Below are 20,101 nucleotides of genomic sequence, written 5' to 3'. Positions count from 1 at the left end.
CTTGCCCGTGTGAGTGGTCGTAGCAGGGCTTCCTATTGAACCGTGTGAATGAATCTTAAAAGTACAAACTGTGTATTTATAAAACACAAAACGGAAAAAAAAAAACTTCAGAAACTTAAAATCCTGATAACAAGTAAGTTCCAGCTTGCAATTGTGGAATAACACTTGTCTAGGTGTGAGCGTGCAATAATGGGATGTGAATCACTGCTTTCCACTACTTGATTTATAAGTGACATGGAGAGACATATCACTGTTTAAGCTGGTGATTGATAACCATGTAAGCCTTAAAACCCTTTAGGGCCAAGATTTTTAGTCTTTTGAGGAACTTTAAATAAAAATGAGCAACAAGGGGCTGGCTTGGTGATGTAGTGGTTAAATTTGCACACTCCACCTCATCAGCCCAGGGTTCGAGGGTTCAGATCCCAGGCGCCGATCTACACACTGCTCATCAAGCCATGTTGTGGCGGCATCCCATATACAAAAAATAGAGGAAGATTGGCACAGATGTTAGCTCAGGGACAATATTCCTCAAGCAAAAAGAGGAAGATCGGCAACAGAGGTTAGCTTAGGGCCAATGTTCCTTACCCACCCCACCCCCTAAAAAAAATGAGCAAGTAAAAGTCATAGGCAAATAAGAATTAATTTAAGTGTTTAAAAATTCAATTTCTATAGCATAAATATTCAAGGTCAAAGAGCAGTTATTGCCAGGAGCAATGCTAAAATCATATTCTCCATTGAATGCTCAGTATGACTGTGAGAGAAATTTTAAAAAGCAGTTGTATATACGAGGTAGGAAATGGGCTGAGATGTTAATTATCTTTTCCAAAATGCATGACTCATCAGTGGTGGGGCTGGGATTGGAACCCCAGTCTGTTGTCTTCCAGTGGAAAAGGGAATGAAAGGCATTCCAGGCAGAAAGCATGAGGAAAGGCATGAATGTGCAAAAGTGTTTGGTATGTTTGGAAGTCACAAGTGGTACAGTGCACCTGAGAAGCAGCTGAGTCTGGGGTAATACAAAAGAGGCTGGAGTACGGAGGAGTAGGATGAAAGTGGTCAAAAGGTACAAGTTTCCAGTTATAAGATAAATAAGTAAATCAGTCCTAGGATGTAATGTACAACATGATGACTATAGCTAACACTGTTGTGTGATACATAGGAAAGTAGTTAAGAGAATAAATCCTAAGAGTTCTTATCACAAGGAAAAAAATGCCTTCTTTTTTGTGTGTGTGTCTCTATGAGATGATGGATGTTAGCTAAAGTTATTGTGGTAATCATTTCACAATATATGTAAGTCAAGTCATTATGCTATGCGCCTTAAACTTATACAGTGCTGTATGCCAATCATATCTCAGTAAAACTGGAAAAGAACCTCGCACAATGATATGAAAAACAAAACAAAACAACAACAACAAAGAGACTGATAGGTTGCAGCAAGTTTTGAAGGACTTTATATGCCATATATAATGGAAATTGTGCTCTGTCTTGTTGAGGTGGTATAGAAGCATAGGGAATCGAGAGCATGTTCAAATCTTTATTTTTAAAAGGCAACTAGTAAAGGGTGCATTGCAGGACAGAGAACCAGCACCAGGTGGACTAGTTAAGCCCATGAGCTGTGAAAGGTATGTTATGTGGATAAAGTAGAGGCGATAGAAGGAGGGGGCATACTTACCAGTTGATTCAGATATGGAATCCATAGGAAGATGGAGGGAGATAGAAAATGCTTCTGAGATTTACATAGGAAAGGCAGGAAGAAGAATCGATTGGGATTGTGATTTTTTTCTGAGCATTTTTAGCGCCAGTGCAAGAGCAACAGTAAAGATACATTCTCCTTAGGCAGTTAAAAATAATGATCTGGAGCTCAGGAAAGGGGTCTTTATTCAAGATTTAGATTTGCGATTCATCCAGGGAAAATGTGTAAAATGGAATTACCTAGGGAGAATATGTAAAATGAGAATTTGGGGGATTATTACCACTTGAGTGCCAGGCAGAGAAATAGAAGCCAGTAAAATAGATTCAGGAAGTAGAAAGATAGGAACAGAACCCGGAAAAGATGGTTTCATGGAAACCAAGCAGAGAGGTTGCACTGCATAGAAGAAAAACGTTTCCAAATGTGTTTGGATTAGAATCTGCTAAAAGTATTCCTTATTTTAAGGAGTTTGCAAGGAATAGGCTTGTCGCAAATTATTTTCTAACAAAAAAGCTTACATACTATTATTTTTGTAGGTTAATTAATACAGAGCTGTAAAGTTAATTTAAAACTCAACAGATTGATTTTTACTAATGAAAATATTCTACAGATTAAGTGAGCAAATACAATATCCTATAACAAATACATGTTACAAACACTACAAGTTTTGGGAGCTCAAACAACAAATACTTCATGGTTGTGAATTACTAACTTAGAGAGCTTCTGTAAACTTCAAAGAGAGGAATTGTAATTTGTGAAAGTAAGAAACATCCTATGTATAGATTGAAACTTAAATAAAATTTTTGCCTCATTTGGCGAGTGTCCCAACAGTGCTTTCTGTTCATTTTCCTCCTGTGTCACCAGAATGCAAATATTCTCCCACCTTGTATCTGTCTGTGCATAAACAAGGGCTGATGTCTTAGCTTAGTACTTTTAGTTTTCAAAACACATACGGCAGGATTGTTTCCTCTGTAGACTTTTCAGTGAATACCACTGGGACCTGGAATTTCTTTTCACTTCAAACAAGGCTGAGTAAGCATTTTGAGATTTATGATGTTTATGTCCGCAACTGGAAAGAGACCAATGTCTGGTGATTAGGAAACTCTTGATATTGTTTTCCAAAGGAGAGCCACTAAAGTGATGGAAAGAAAGCAGTTTATAGTGGGTTGAGGAGTGACTAAAATAGGAAGCAGAGACAATTGTGAGGGACTGCTTTTCTTTTCCAGCAATGTCAAGTTAGAAGGAAGGAATGCCAGATGGTGGGAACTGAGTGGGATTCAGGCTTGAGAGTAGGGTATGGTTTTAGGATTGGCTCGACTTGAGCATGTTTGTAGGAAGAAAGGAAGTATTTAATAGATAGATTAAAGATTTGGAGCTAAGTACATTTTCTTATTTAAAATTTTTTATTGTTATTAAAGTAATACATTTAAAAAATATCAGATAGTATCATAGAGTATCAACAGGCTTAGCTGAACTGCCTCCGCCATCCCAACACTAAAGCCTCCAGAGGCTGACACTTCTAATTGGTTTTCTCTGTTATTATAAACACTTAAGATATGTCTTAATTTATAATTTTAAACCTATCTCTCTACTTCCTGTTTTAATAGATGTGGCTTAATATTTTTACCTACACATATCTAATTCTCTCTTTATATTCATATCACTGTTTTTCATTTAATCAATAATCACTGTTTACATTATATGGTTATATAAATTTTCACTTCAGAGCCAGGTCATGCTGTATGATTATATTTCCTTTCTTACCCTCCCCTTCACCCTGAGTTAATGATTATCTTTCTTTTTTGCTCACCCAATTTGCTATAAACATGTACTTAATTCCTTGTAAATTCTCCATTAGCTCTGTCTTGCCCACCCATCTTTTTCCCCCCAAATGCCTCTCATATCAAATACTCCATCAAGTCCTCTTGGTTCCTTGAAGAGCTCGTTCCTGCTGCTTTCCGCCCTCCTGATCTAGCATGAAGGATCTGGCTCTCTCAGCCTCCTGCAAAGCTGGTGTCCCATGACTTTGGTTTATTGCTTTCCCAAGTTGGGCCCCTGGCTCCCAGATCCCATGTCTTTCTCTTTCTTAGTTTTTCTCTTCCAGTAGATTTGTAGGAAAAGGTACCAGGGAAGTAAATTCTCTGAGTACTTGTATTATCTGAAAATGCCTTTATTCTATCCTCACATGTGATTTATACAATGGATAGTATAGAAGTTGAAAATTTCTTTTAGAACTTTGAAGGCATTGTTCTGTTATCTTTTACAACCCAGTTTTGCTGTTGAGAAGTCTGATGTCATTCCAATTATATGTTTGGTATAGGATTTGTTTTTTTGTTCTCTGAGGAAACTCTCAAACTGTGTTCTTCATTCATAATATTTAGAAATTTTGTGATTAAATACTTTGATGTGGGTCTTTCCTTGTGCTGAGTACTTGGTGTGCTCTTTAAATAAGGAGAAATGTTTCTTTCTATTTTCTTGTATTATTTCATTGATAATTAGCTCCCTTCTGTGTTTTGTTTTGTTTTGTTTGTTTGTTTACTTTGCCATGTTCCTTTTTCCTGGATCCTGTTCAATCAAGCATTGGACTGCCTGGATTGATCCTTCATCAGTAATGTTTTATTTACTGCATTCCATTTCTTGTTTTATGTGTTGGTTGATTTTTGTTGTTTTATTTTTCTGAGAGATTTCCTTAACATTAGCCTTCTAAATTTTCTTTTTTGTTTTCTAGTTAAAAAATCGGAGGATATTATATATTTTTTTATTTCCAAAAGCTCTTCCTTGATCTTTGAGCTTTTCCACAGTGTCTTGTTCTTGTTTTATGCATGTGTTACCGAACCTCTTAATCCCAAGTTTGTGTGCCCCAGGTGCAGTAAGCCAAACACTGAGGCATCAGTGCTTCGAGATGGAGAAAGGTTTATTTGAATTGGCCAAAAGGAGAAGGCGGGAGCGTGGGTTCTCTCAAATCCACTTTAACAAGAGAAGAAAGCTGGGGGTTTTATAGAGCTACAGAATGTGTCAAGAGGAGTCTCAGAGAAACAAAGGGGTAATCCATGTATCTTTCACTCCCAATAAGCCCCTGGGCAATCTGACTTCTGGGCGTCAATAGCAGCTGGGGGCTGGCTATCTGATGATCCTTGAAGGTGTTCTCTTTCTTCTGTAAAACAAGCTCATAAATCCTTGTGACCCTTGAGTTACCACTCAAGTTAAACAGGAAAACGGCAAATTGACAAGATTAACTTCTTTTCATAACAAGGTCGAAAGGTAATCTTATTGAATATTTACAATAATCCTCAGATACCCAGCTTCACATGTATTACCTTCTGATAGCTCTCCAAGGACATTAATTAGAATTGTTTTTACATTTTCTTTTGTTCTTTGAAGATCTCTGTTTCCTTTGGGTTCACTTCTTCTCTTTGTCTATTTTGCACTCTCTTTTTTCATGTTGGAGGCTTTCTGTAAGTAACCAATGATCCTTGGTTCTGAATGAGGAGATAGCAAAGTCGTGAGAATCCCTGAGTGGGCTGCCAGAGCTATTGACCAGCACACTTCACCTTCACATGAACCAGAGAGGAAACTGACTTCTTTGCAGGATGACATACAAATGACAGTGTATAGAGAGTTCTTTTTTCTTTGGGAGGGGCTTTCATTTCTGTAGGGACAGTCTCTCAATATTACTTTCCCTGAGTATGGACATCATACTTTTGCCTGGGAGTGAAGAGCAATGGGCAAGGGGATTTGATTGTTCTGTATTTTGAGTTTAAAATAATCTTCAAGCTGTTTTTATCTTGATATCTCACCCCACCCTTTGCCTTGTCTTGAGCCTCTCCTTGGTTACGTGGAGGCACATCTGCTTCTCACTCATCCTTATCTCCCTTTGTATCATGCATTTTAATCTGTGACCCACTTATCTGTAACCATTCCTTAATCTGCTTGCATTTTCCAGAAATTTGTAGAGACTTCTCACCCACTCCACCCACTAATATCTCCTCCCATTTTCTTTTTAGCCTTATGGACATATACCTTATTTTAATTTCTTTTACTATCATGATAGTAGGTTCTCAGAAGGAAGAAGAGATAAAACCTGTATAGATATAACCAGAAGTCATAGCTCTTCTTTTCGTAGGTGTTTCTGATGTTGGCTGCTATTTTTGTTTTTCTTAGAGTTTCAGAAGGAACACTTAATTCTCGGTAGACATTTAAGACACCGCTGAAAGAGAGTTGAAAAATCCTTTACCACCATCTTCAGTATTTGTTAAGACAATCAGAAAAGATCCTGCCTGTTTAAAGTCTCATTTAAAGTTTTGCATGGCAAAAGAAGCTTCCCATGCTTGGTGTATTCCACCAAGGGGAAATATGCTCTGAACTAGAATGGGCCTGTTTTAAATCTGGTCAGTTTCATTTATAGTCTCTGCTGATAAACTAATCAAGGCAGCAGTTCTGGAACATGGAGCCAGCTGGACTGGCTACAACCAATAGTTTTACAAAGACTGCCAAGGAGCAATCATAGAAAACTTGAGGTCTCGCAGGAGTTATGTGTAGAATCTCAGTGGATCTGCCTTCATAATTTTTCATTTGTTCTTCACACCATTGAAACACCTTTTACTTGTCCTTTTATTTTGAAACTGAATCATATATTTCCCTCCATATCAAATAATCACACTTTTTTTAACCTGACGTAGGCATTACATAGAACTCCTGAAGTTGTAACATTGTGAAAATAGGGTGGTTATGGTTATAGCGGAAGAATTGACAGAGCCATAGCTTTGATGTCTTGGCTGAGACTTTACTATGACAAGGGGAGGGGCAGACAGCAGGGGCAGAGAACATTATGAGTTGATTATTTTTAGTAAAATTTTTACACATGTACCTGACAACGTTTATGTTAACAAAACAAACTTTCCATATGGAATTATTCGTAGGCTTCAGAAGTGTGAAATTCAAGTAGTTGTTCTACTTGATGTCCCAACTCTGATAGTGTAGAAGGCAGCCTGTGTGCTTTGGGAACAGTAGATAAGCAGAGATCATTTGCTATTAAGTGGACTTTAAACCAAGAAAGAGTTGATTCTTATTTTACATCATTTTAAAATTTAAGGTTGGAAAGATAGACACTTTTCAGGTTAGCTAACAATGGAAAAGAAAGTAGAAGTGTGTCAACTTCCAAGTCTGTTTCTTAAAAGGTAGTGTCTACAACTAGCTAAGACTGATACCACTTCTGAAATAAAGATCATCTTCTGATTGACAACTCACTTTATTACTCAGCTACCCTCCTGGAATTCAGTGTTTGGAGGAGAGTGAAAAACTAATGATTATACATTGGGGTGTGATATATACACAGTAAGAGAGGCATGTGGAAAGTCTCGTATAGTAGTGCACAAGCTTTCCAGTCAACCAAGACCTGGGCTTGAATCCTGGCTCTGTCCTATTATACATTTATAATCTTAGACAAATCTTGAGAGAACAGCACTCAACATGTATTAAAGAAAACCAAATAAGGTAAGTCTTTAAGGAACTTATGGGAGAGGCAGACAAATAAATCATTAAGAACAAAAGGTGATCATTGCTATGGCAGAAGAATATACAGTTGGCCGTCAGTATCTGCAGGTTCTGCATCCGCGGATTCAACCCACTTCGGATGGAAAGGCCTGCAGTGGTTGCATCTGTACTGAACGTGTATGGACTTATTTTTCTTGTCATTATTCCCCAAACAATACAGTATAACAAGTATTTATATGCATTTATATTGTGTTAGGTGTTACAAATAATCTAGAGATGATTTAAAGTATATGAGAGGATGTTCATAGGTTATGTGCAAATACTATACTATTTTATATAAGAGACTTGAGCATCCACAGATTTTGGTATCCGCAGGGGGTCCCGGAACAAATCCTCCACGGATATGGAAGGACAACTGTACAAGGTGCTAGGGGATAGAGAAAGGGACATCCAAATCAGCTGAGAGATCAGTGAAGCTTACCAGAGATGTGAGCTTTGAGAGTGTAGAGACAGGGATTCCAGGCAGAAGCCAGATCATAGAAGGTCATGTGCATGTGCTGAAGCTTGAACTACTTCTTGTAGCCATGGACAGCCAAAAAAAGTTTTTAAATAAGACAGTCAGGTTTTCAAATTAGGATTCTAGGTAACAGCAATTGACTTGCAATGTGGGGGATGGATAGGAGCAGATGAGACTTGCAGTAGGGAGATTGGTGTGTAGCAAGTGCTCCAGTTGAGAAAGGATGTAATAAATATCCAGAATTCCAGGTAAAGATGATGAGGGGATGAGGCTACAAAGACTGACTTGTCCTGGTTTGCCCAGGACTGTCCCGGTTTAAAAAAAAAAACCTGAATGTCCCATATCCCAGGAAGCCCTTCAGTCCCTGGACAGTAGGATGGTTGATGGGTCTATCTGAGGCTCTGAAGGTAGGGGTGAAATGGATGGAACACTTGATCCAAGCAATATTCAGGAGGTAAAACCTATAAGACTCATAATTAGTTGGATGTTGGAAGAGTGATGACAGAAAGGGAGAAGTCGAAGACACTAATAAGGCTTCTAACTTGGTTGCAGGAGAAGCTAGTTGTATTATCATCCAAGAGAGGTTGAATTACTGCATGTAAATTCTTCCAGATCATGGACTTTTACCTCTACTCTATAGTCCTAGCCAATCATGCATCTTTCATACATGTATTAATCATGACAGTGTCCTCTCTTAATTCTACAATTTTGATTGATTTGCAATTTGGATCTGAAAAAAATATCAATACAAAGCAATCTTTTAGTGGCTCTGTCTTTTCTTGGTGCATTAAAATGGAAATATGTAGCAATATCCAGGCCATGTGTGGCACAAGGTGGAGGCCATCTACTTATCCAAAGAATAGATATTGGTATTTGTACTTTTCAAGTTGTTTTTAGTGGGAAAGGAGTGAATTTTACAGTCTGTTTTCCGGGAATGGCCCATTTGTTTTAAGGGCCTCATGATGCCTGGTGGCTTGCTGGGTTTGATTCTCTAAATGTGTCAAAAATAAATAAATTTCAGGTTACCATTCTTATGAAATAAATTTTAAATGATGCCATTTAGAAAATCCAGGGGGAGAAATAAAAGTAGCTAGTCAGCTCATTTTTAAATTTTCAACTGGATATTTGATATTTATGTTGTTTTTCTTATTCTCTGGATGATGGATAACATTCCTTGATTCTTTTCCAAACCAGCTTGATTGTGCAAGCCACAGATAAAGGGATGCCCAGACTTTCTGGTACAAGTGTGATCAAGATACAGGTGACTGATATAAATGACAATGCCCCGGCTTTTCTCCCCTCTGAAGCAGTGGAAATTGCAGAAAGTAAGTGTGGTGAATTGAAATAGTGGTTTTGATTAACTTGTATAGTGTCATCTACCATTTTTTCAGCCAGGCGCTGTATTAAATATGAGTACTAATCCTCAACAACCATACGACATAGATAGATTTTTTATCTTCATTTTACAGAATAGAAAACAGATGGTCAAAAGTTAAATATCGAATGTCAAAGATGTTAAATGTTAAAGTTGGGATTTGCATTCAGATCAGCAGGCCAATTTCCCATGTTCAAACCACAATTCCACATAGCTTCTTTTTGTGTACAGACATTTCTTAAAACTGAAATCTACTCTATGAAAAAGCATCTTTTGTTGACTGTGATGATCATCCTGAAGCTCCTCTGAGAAGAGGCAATGTTCTTAGACTAACTTTGTCAGTCTTTGCAGTATACTAATGACAAGTAATAAGTGAAGGGAATTGGATGTTTGTCACACAAAGTCATCATTTTTCTCTAGTGTTAACTAAACTCCAACATTTGCAGAAAAATTTTACCGCATTAATGGTAGAGGTTGATAATATAAAATTTTACGTGATATGCTGATTAATTTTAGCTGTTTGGGTCTCTGGGTTATACAATGATTCCATAGTCTATAGTCCCAAAGTTGACTGTGGTCAATGGCTGTACTGGTAAAACCCAACCAATTCTTTATAATTGAAGTTGCAAATATTGGTGCCCCCTCACTTACCTCTCTCCTTTCACTCTTAATACCCAACTCATTCCTAAATGTTCCTCACTTTTTGTTATGTTTACTTTCCAAACAACTTAAAACCATCACTGCTCACAGAGAGATATATTCCAGAAACTTCTGCATATAGGGATATCTACAAATATTCTAAATATTATGAAATATTCTACCAATAAAAAATTGTCCAGTTTTGCCTCTCACCTATTTGATATATTTTCATTTGCTTTTACTGAAGGTACTCTTCTAAAGCACATGGATTAACATCAAAATGCAGCAATGCACCAAGTATAAATATATCACAAGAACAAACTGCATAAATCAAAACATACTGATGGGGTGAAGTGTGGTTGGTGCACATCAAGAATGTTCAAGCTTGAAATATGAAAATTATGAGTCTCGTATACAGTGGAACTATTCTGAAGATCTTGGCATCTTCTTTCTACCTGCACCATACCTATCGGCTTAAAACCAAAGTCCCTTTCATGGCAGTTTAGGCTAGAGAACACATATAGTGTGTGAGATACTTAACATGTCATCTACTTTTGTGATTTTTTTTGGTGAATAATATTAGAGATTTGCTTTCATCGCAGTACGATGTATACTTTCTTTAGTCTTAATTTTGTGAGTCAGATGTAAAGAGAAGGAAGCAGTATATGTGCCACTCCAAAAGAAATAATTTTACAAAAATAAGTACAAGGAACTAATTATCTATTTCTAATTTCAGTATCCAAGCATTTTCATTTAAATCTTGCCTACTTTTCCAAATTTTGTGTTTTGTATTAACATTTTGAGTAGTAAACCTTCTTCCCACTCACATCCCCCATGAATATATGATTTTGATACAGAAACCTTACAGTACAAATAAATGGCATAGAATGTTTCTTAGTCCTGGAATTCTGTTGTAAGCATATGATGAAAAGTGTAATAAAAAAATTGAATATATTTACCTCCTCGATTCCCTACTCAATGGTAAATTTTCACTTTTATTGGGCTCGTAAATTCTTCAGAGTTTTTGTTCAGTTCATAACGGGCTTTGTATGAGAAACCATGCCAAGAAACAGCAAATCATGTTGGACTTACATAAAAATGCTTGGATTGAACTATTAAAGAAAAGTATTTCAAAGGATGAATTTTAATGGAGACTGACATCGGTCATGACTATTTCAGATTCTTTGCCTGGTGTACTTGTGACTCAGATATCAGTTCATGACGAGGATTTGAATCCAGCTTTCATCTTCAGTTTTGCCAAAGAGAGTAATCCTGGAACCAAGTTCGCTATTGATCAGACCACTGGAAGAGTGGTGCTAGTGAAAACATTGGATTTTGAAGAAGCCACTGAATATGAGCTGCTCATCCAAATTTCTGATTTGGTGCACCACACAGAGGGAGCACTCATTGTCCATGTGTTGGACGTCAATGATAACCCACCAGTATTTTCTCAAGATTTTTACCAGGTAAAGAGCTTAAAGAGATGCTGAAACCACATCCAAAACTAGAAAGAACAGAGAATAATGTAAGCCTACCATTGTTGAAAGACTAATTTAGGCAGACAGTATTCACTGTTTTTGTGCCTAAGTTGATGCTGAGGATTTTATATTTAATATCATGGAGGATAGAAGTACATATGGAATTGAATATCTCATTCAATTCAGTTTCTTAAGTATGTATCATATGTCATCATAGGAAAGTATGTCATCATTTTTCTAGTTTTAGGGATCTAGTTTTAGGATCCAGTTGTTCATAACAATTGGAACTTGCCTAATATTTACAAATTGCCACAGATAAGACAATAAGATAGTTTGGGTTATCTCCAGTTAATTTGGGAAAATTTTTTCTTTCCTAGGCATATTTTTGGAATATACTGATTAACATTTTGCAGAAACAAATCATGAACAAAACTGTAAAGTGAAAATTTTAGTTTTTAGAGCATAGTATCTGTTTATAGAAGAAGGACAATGATAGCATTCAACTCAGTAATTGGAAATGGGCTCCAGGACTCTTGAATGTAGCAAATGCAAGGTTTATGAGTCAACATAGGACTAACTCAAGCAATGATCTTCTGCTAAGGCTTGCTAAATTACACAATGTACATAATTATACAATGTACAATGTAACAATATATTAGTGAATGTATTAGCTATCCTCTTCCACACAGAAATAATTTAGAAGGAAATTTTTTCCATAGTAAAAATAAAAACTGAAAGAAATTAAAAAAAAATTTTTTTTTCTGAATTCTGGGACTAACACAATCTTCTTAATGTGTCAACTCTATAAATTAATCTGCATAATAAAGTCAAGTTTTCTGTGTATTTCCATGAGCAAAATGAATAAAATGATCTCATATTCTGGCCCTGATAGTGAAAATATCTATAGCCTTTAAGCACGATGTCCATTTCTCTTTGTCCCTCAGGTCACCATCCCTGAATCTGTGTCAGTGGGGCACTCTGTGCTGACTGTGGCAGCCACAGACTTAGAAAGCAATCAGAACATTTCTTACAGAATCCTTTCCTCTTCTAAGGAATTTTCAATTGATCCTGTGAATGGTGAGTGATTTATAGTGGCTTTCGTGTTCATAGGTTTGAGTTACAGGATGGAAACCTGAAATAATCCTTCCTAAACGCTCCTAAAATAGCCCTCCACCCCCACCCCCTGGTATTATAGACAGCAACTTCTTATTTCTCTTCACATCAAATGCCATGGTAGCAAATCCCAGTGTTATTTCTCTTCCCCAACATCTCAATGGCTGGAAAGCAAAAGGAATTTATTAAATTCTGGCAAATGCACAGAAGTTCAGAGACCCCAATATAGTAAACACCCAGTTCATCGGTCCAACCAAGTGCATTTCAGGTAGTCATCCTAGGCCTCAAAGAATCAAAATCAAGTCAAAAGGATTAATTTACTACTGAAGACTTCATGTTACTAGAGTTTGGAAACTGTTTTCTAAGCCAAGTACAAAAAGTTCAGTAATAACATCATATATTCAATAAGTACAAAAAAAAAATTGAAAATGGAAAATTATTCAAGCATCTCTACTAAGTAAAAACCATTGTGGTGTTCTGGTTTCTTTGATGCCTTCCAAAGCTCTTTGTGTTTTTATCAGAGAGCAAGACATTTGTGGTTGGGAAATGCATTCAGTCAAGTGATTTCAGATTAGAACAGTTAAGCACTGTATAGAGAAAGTTTTACGATGAGTAAACATTAAAAGTTAAATTCGATAAAGATGAATAATTAGCAATGCACTTTCCCTAGCAGGGCTCAGTCTAGAAAATAACAGGACTGGGGACACATTACAGTGTGTTTTCCCCATCTCCACCCATCAGGGCATCATTTCACGAGTGAGAGCTGATGTAAAAATTAACCTCAGGATGATGGATGTTAACTAGACTTATTGTGTGTTAACTAGACTTATCGTAGTGATCATTTTGCAGTATATACATATATCAAATTATTAAGTTGTACACCTGAAACTAATATAATGTTATATATCAATTATATCTCAATTAAAAAATTTAACCTCAGCATTATCTGAAAGGAGAATTTAGTCACAAAATACCCATATGAGGCCCACGAAATGTTGTAACATGGAGAGAAGTAGGTGATGTTGCCACACAACCAATGGATGAATGGCTACATTCAAATATGTATGATATAAACATGTCAGCAATTTGGTTCTCCTTTTCTTCTCTCACTCTTTTTTTTTGCCTCAGACGATGGCAACTGCTGCCCTGGCCACAGCACATCACGGCGTGCGAGGTGTTCCCTCTGCGCTCTCAATCCTAGCAACACTTTTGCTTGACATGTGTTATCAACAAATTTACAATGAGCTATTGATTAGAATGTTTTTAAAATATTAGATGTTAACAGGTCAATTAGTTCATGATGAGTCTCTAACTGAAATGTGGCATTTAAATGATAACATTTTGTATTCTTTTTTAGTGACCATACTTAAAACACATTTATCCTAGAAAAATATAGTTACATACATACTTATAAAAATACAAATTTCTATATTTAAAATGACAAAATTTATTAAATATTTCATCAGTAAGGGCAAAATCCACTTGCTGAATTAACCAAGAGCTTTAGGAAAGACATCTGTATAATTAAGCAATAGTTGTAACTCTGCATTATCATATTTACTATCTTCTTTTGACTAGAGTGAGTGCCAACCAGTATTTCCAGAATAAATATCTTTATGCTAAAATGTCTCTATACATGTGTCTGTGGGTAGTAGAATGGGGTATAAATTTTTCAAATAAGAATACATTTTCCTTTAAAAAATAAGTAATGGAACAACTTACTCTATAAAAATAAAATTAAGAGAAATTTGTGGCAAAGTCATCTTCAGGCAGCATGCACGTTTAGTAGAGTGAATGTCGTGAATATTATTTCTGGATCTTAAGTGTCACAAAAATATAAATATAATAATATAAATATAAATAACTATAATAATTTTCTGGTTGGAGTTACTCTCGGTTGTAACTTAAATCTAACAACTAAACATATTAGTAAATATTTGATAAATATTTGCTAACTAAATGGATCATGAAAATTTAATTTCACAACATTGAAATGCTATGTCTTGTTTTTCAGGCACAATATTTACTATCAATCCTTTATTACTTCTGGATAAAAAATCAACAATTCAATTGCTTGTTGAAGCCAGTGATGGTGGAATTCCTGACCTGAGGGCTCTTACCTTAGTGGAGATAGAAGTACAAGATATGAACAATTATGCCCCTGAGTTTGCAGTAGAATATTATAATCTTAGCTTGAGTGAAGATGCTCTAATTGGAGGGACGCTTGTCACATTTTCGACCATTGACCATGACTGGACCCGTGAAAACACATACGTTGAATATTCCATCATCAGTGGTAATTCACAGAACAATTTCCACTTGGAAACTAGTTTCATTCATTCAGAATATCCTTATAAGCAAGTTGGTTATCTGGTGTTGGTTCACAATCTGGACAGAGAAGCAACTGCCAGTCATAAGCTTGTCATTCTGGCATCTGACCATGGCTGCCCTCCATTGAGTTCCACAGCCATTGTATCAATAGACGTGCTTGATGTCAATGATAATCCACCTAAATTCAACAGTCTGAAATATCATGCCCATGTCAAGGAAAGTACCCCTCTAGGGAGTCACATCACTGTGGTCTCAGCAAATGACCATGACGTGGGTTCTCATGCAGAAATCATCTACCGTATAATCTCTGGAAATGAGAAGGGGCATTTTCACTTGGAAGAAAAAACTGGAGTTCTTTATTTGATTAAACCTCTGGATTATGAAGAAACGATAAAATTCACTTTAACTGTCCAAGCTTCAGATGAAGAAAAGAAACATTTTTCTTTTGCAGTTGTGTTTGTCAATGTCCTAGATGATAATGACCATGCACCCCAGTTTATGTTCCCCAGCTTGAACTGTGTTGTTCCTGAAAATCTGCCTGTTTTCTCCACCATCTGTTCTGTAAATGCTTTGGATTTTGATGCAGGTCCTTATGGAGAATTGACCTATTCTATTTTATCACCCTGTTCTGTCACCCATGGGATGCCTCATGACCGTGATGCCTTCCTCATTGACCCTTTAACAGGGGATATTTATGCTAAGCAAGTCCTTGACTATGAAAATGACAATAAATACTGCTTCACAGTTCAGGCAAAAGACAAAGGTGACTCAACAGCCTCCTTAATGGTTTGGGTGGATATTGAAGGTGTAGATGAGTTTGAACCCATTTTCACTCAAGATCAATATTTTTTCAACCTCCCAGAAAAGAATAACCTAAGACAGTTGATTGGTAGAGTGGAAGCATCAGATACAGACGCTGGTATCGATGGAGTTATTCTTTACTCCCTTGAAACTCCATCTCCTTTCTTTTCAGTAAATATAACTAATGGAAATATTTATTTGACTAGAGCCCTTCCCCTAATAAAAAGTCAAGTCAGCAAAGAAGACACCATTGAAATGAAAATAATCGCTCGTAGCCCCAAACCAGACTCCAAGGTCACATTTTGTACCGTTTTTGTGAATGTGTCTTCTTCCTCAGAAGGAAAACACTCAGCAGTATCAGCCAGCAGTTTTTCAATCAGCCTCGCAGTCTCCTTTTTAGTGTTTCTGTTACTCGTCTTCATTCTAATTGTACTGATTTTAAGACATAAACAAAAAGACACAATAAATGATTATGAAGAAAAGAAAGCCTCGTCATCCTTAGATATCAATTTGAGACTGACGGGGGATGCCAGCATGCTCAAGCCCTTCCAGAAAACTAATGAGTGCAGTAATGAGGTGATGCCCATGGCCTCCATGCCTGAATGGTTGAGTTTAATGAGTCTTATGGAGAAGGACATTGTAAATCTGTACAGGCACTCAAACTCCAGTGGCCACTGTTCAGTGGAAGGAGAAACTGCAGAAGATAAGGAAATCCAGAGGATAAATGAGCACCCTTACAGAAAGGAGTCTGGCTCAGCTCTGAGTGATTGCGAATCCAGGGTGCCAGACTCTGGAATCCCGAGGGACTCGGACCAGCTCTCCTGCTTGTCTGGGGAAACTGATGTGGTGGTCACTGCCGAAACAGCAGAAACCAGCCATACATTTGAAGAAGGAGATCGAGGAGAAGGCTCTGGCACAACCTATGTTCAAAATAATGTGTTACCCCAGACACTAAAGAAGAGAGAGGTAAAAGAGGGCATCCTGGCTGATGTCAGAAAAGAGTCCATCTTTATTTCAGGTGCTCAGGAAGCAAGATGTGCAGCTCTTTCGACCCAGAGAACCTCTGATCATGATGTGAGAGGCAACTATCACTGGGATTATCTCCTCAGTTGGGAACCCAAATTCCAACCCCTTGCCTCAGTATTTAATGATATTGCAAAACTAAAGGACGAGCACTTACATATGCCTGGCATTCCCAAAGAGAAGAAAACTTTTGTTTTCCCACCACCTTTGATTACAGCAGTAGCCCATCCTGGGATTAAAGCAGTTCCACCAAGAAAGCCAGCCATAACCCCGGGACAAGTACTTCAGAAATACCCACACTCCCCCCTTCTCTACCATCTCAATTCTCTGCCAGAAGCCATGACTCCCAGTTTTTCTCCATCTCTTTTCCTACTGACCACACAGACCCCTGCCATGACTCCACTGTTGTCAGATGGAGAATTATTAGGAACACATCCAAGTGGTACGTGCCATGAACTTAAAGCAGAAGATGAAGTTCAAATATAGAATGACTGTGATGTCAGCCCCTGCTCACCATTGGTCATGAATGATTGAACAAAACATTCTTAAGCAAGCTTCTCGAGATTGGCTTCATCTTATCTACGAGTGAGTGATATAATTTCATCAGGATTTTTAGAACTTCATCATTTAAGTTTCTCAAATTTCTTCCAGCCTTAATGAGAAGTTGCCCCCTCTTTTAACCTTTATGTTTTGCTCTCAGGACTCAAGTTTGTCTGTATTAAGTAACACATATTCCGAGATACCCAGTTTTCTGTATGATTAGATTTCCAAAGGACACAATGAACTTGACTGACGACCAACATGTTTATATGAAAATAAATGGAAATAAAGTGTGGTGCACTCTGGTCACATTACTACTGATTGCACTGCTATATCTAAAACAAATTAGTGAAGATTGAATCAAGAAGGTGTATATGACAGAAGGTAACACAGAGAGGAAATTTGGCAGGATAAACTTAAGTTTTAAAGTAAAGCGATTTTCTGTAGATCCTGATGTATTTAGAGATGCATTTCTCCACTTTCCCCAAATGCCACACTGTGGAGTTTAGCCATAATTTGAATTTTAATGTGGTGTCTTTTGGAAATCTAATGAGAAATTAAGAATGAAACTTGTCATAACTCCATGCCAAATAAGAAAATTATTCCTAATTAAATGACCCAGAAATGCATGTTCTTGATAGAGGGCCAGGATCAGTAAAAGCAATAAGTGTGTGTGGTTGGCTGCCACCTAAGACGTGTTTCCTTGGCCTTCTTTACAAATAGAATGATGATTCTTTTTTTCAATGCTCTGTCTTGTAACATGGTATGGGTACAGACATTAAACTTTGAAGATTAATTTGTAGATGTTTCTTCATTTTCTTTTATTCTAGATGCAGTAACTTTTGGTAAGAAATAATTTATCCACTTAATGTCAGTTTTAAAAGTTTGAGTAGATAAAATTATGTTATTAGCTAATAATAAATTTCATAGAGTAATTTAGCAATATATTTTTAAATGAAGATTTTTTTTAGATAAATATTTCTATTATAAAAGCTAAGAACGGATGTCAGGAGTCTTTCTTCCATTTGTTCATGTTCGTGTTTAGTTTTGACTGTCATTAGATGGAGCAGTTTGGCAACATGGTTAAAATAATTGTTTTGTGCAGCTACTGTTTCAGAAATATAGTGGTGTTGTGTGGTACTCACCTGTAATGCTATGGCCTTCTCTCTGGTGAGCCTGAGAATCCATCAAAGACTCTTGTCCCTTCTAGGAAAGCAGAGCACATCCTGATGATGTTGGTCCAGAAGTCACCCACAGTAGGCAACATGGCTAGGCTTTGGAATAAGAGTTTAGGATTCTCATGTCAAGTGTAGAGGGCATCTGGTGTGGTTTTGTTAGTAGTTAGTATGGGCTTCTGCTATAGAAAATTTCCTTTATGTTTTTTTCAATAGGCTTCATCTGTAAAATTATGTGAGATAACTAATTTCTCTTTACTGAAAAACATCACGGGATGCCATGCTTGATACCTGGATAAATAATTGGATAATATTGTAGGTAAATAATTCTAAGGCTTCCTGTGTTGATTTTATCAATTATATATCTTTGCTCACTCAAACTGAACACAAGTGTATAAAACCACATTAGAAATTGTATGAAACATGAAGATTTTTGGACAAGCCTGGAATCCTATGGAAAGTCATTTAGGCATCAAACACTTAAAAATTGAAGGACGGATGCATGGCTCTCCTTTTCTTCATCACATCTGGGGAAGAAGATTTCACAGTTTTTCTAAAAAAAGAAAACAGTTCATCATTTCAGTGTTCCAGTATTTATTCTCTCTTTGACTTCCTTCAAAAGATTACTTTGAGCATATGAAGAAATTCTATACTGATTTTTTTTTTGTAATTATAAGTGGAAATTTTGTTTTGCAACAGAATTATTTCTAGGAACCAAGAACATTTTCTTGTTTTTAATTAAACAGGTTCTTCATTTACTTATGCTTAAAAAGAGTCATCCATCAAACTCTTCCCTAAGTTATTTGCCTGTGATTTACTACTTATTCTGAACATGATTCTGCATTTTTTCTAGGCTTTAATAAAAACGGAAGACATGAAGTATTTAGAGCTACTCCTTACCAAGATCTAGTGGATTTTTAATTGATGAGTTTATTAATATTGTATCCAATGCCACACCACAACCAAAACACTGCTACAAGGGGAGTTGAGAGTAAAAATGTGAACATGCTGGTTAAGTGTTTGCAATAAATCACATGTCAACTCTTTCAACTAGAGTGCTTTTTTCCTAAGTAAACAATATAATTTGTACAGTTTTCCTTCAAGTTTAATATTAACTTGCCTCATATGTTCTGTGTTACTTTGCTGATCTACACACCGGCTTTAGCACTCTGGAGGGGGTACAGAACTTGTTAGTGGAAAATCATATTAAGCCCCAAATTCATAAGCTATAAAATAAAAGACAGTTGTGTCTTGTGGAATTTTGGCCGCCTGAAATTCTGGACTTTCTTGTTGGCAACCTTAAAAACACTGGTGTAAATCAGTACCAAATGGATATCAAAATTCCATGTCCTAGTAGTAATCATTGAATTGGCTTCCAAAACAGATTCCTGGGCAAAGAAAGGGAAAAAAGCTGTATCTTTAGGGATTTGATCATTTAACTGTTCTTTAAAGATGTTAAAATACACTATAAACTACTGGCTGCCTACACGTAGACATACTTAGTCTATAATGGATGTCCAGTTGAGACAGGAGCTATGTTTCTCAGCATCTTTACCATCAGTTTCAGAGCCCTCCTTGCTGTGTTTTCCAGAAGTTATAGTGATGAAAATTAATTTTTAATTTTAAAATTATTGCCATCCAAACCTATGTTTGGTTACTTTCGTTTTGTCTTGCCATTATACACAGACCTTAACTTTAAGTAAAAAAAAACAAGACACAACTAAGAGGATCTAAGATGATGATCCACTTCAAAGCAATGAAGTATATGCAGTGAATATGCTTAGTGGATTCTCACATGGTATTATGGATAAGCTCATTGGGTTGATTTTCACAGTATGTTTTAGTTGAGCTCAAAAGTATGGAACCGTCTGTTTGGTCACAGCTGAGGAGAGTCAGTTAGTATGGAAAATCATTCTGTCCAGGAGGGAT

General features: G+C 36.7%; 1 protein-coding gene across 1 annotated transcript in view; it reads left to right on the top strand.

Annotated features, from left to right (window-relative positions):
• DCHS2 (dachsous cadherin-related 2) overlaps positions 1–17,907 on the top strand; it is a 242,228-nt gene extending 224,321 nt beyond the window's left edge. Inside the window, exons 17-20 of the mRNA XM_058550238.1 lie at positions 8,892–9,022; positions 10,891–11,177; positions 12,134–12,266; positions 14,317–17,907. Coding sequence (XP_058406221.1) covers positions 8,892–9,022; positions 10,891–11,177; positions 12,134–12,266; positions 14,317–16,943 — 3,178 coding nt within the window. The 3' untranslated portion in view covers positions 16,944–17,907. The remainder of the gene's footprint in view (positions 1–8,891; positions 9,023–10,890; positions 11,178–12,133; positions 12,267–14,316) is intronic.
• Positions 17,908–20,101: the final 2,194 nt, after the last annotated feature.

Source organism: Diceros bicornis, chromosome 11 (assembly GCF_020826845.1).
Source record: "Diceros bicornis minor isolate mBicDic1 chromosome 11, mDicBic1.mat.cur, whole genome shotgun sequence".
Classification (NCBI taxonomy): domain Eukaryota; kingdom Metazoa; phylum Chordata; class Mammalia; order Perissodactyla; family Rhinocerotidae; genus Diceros; species Diceros bicornis.
This window is presented reverse-complemented; position numbering and strand designations above follow the sequence as displayed.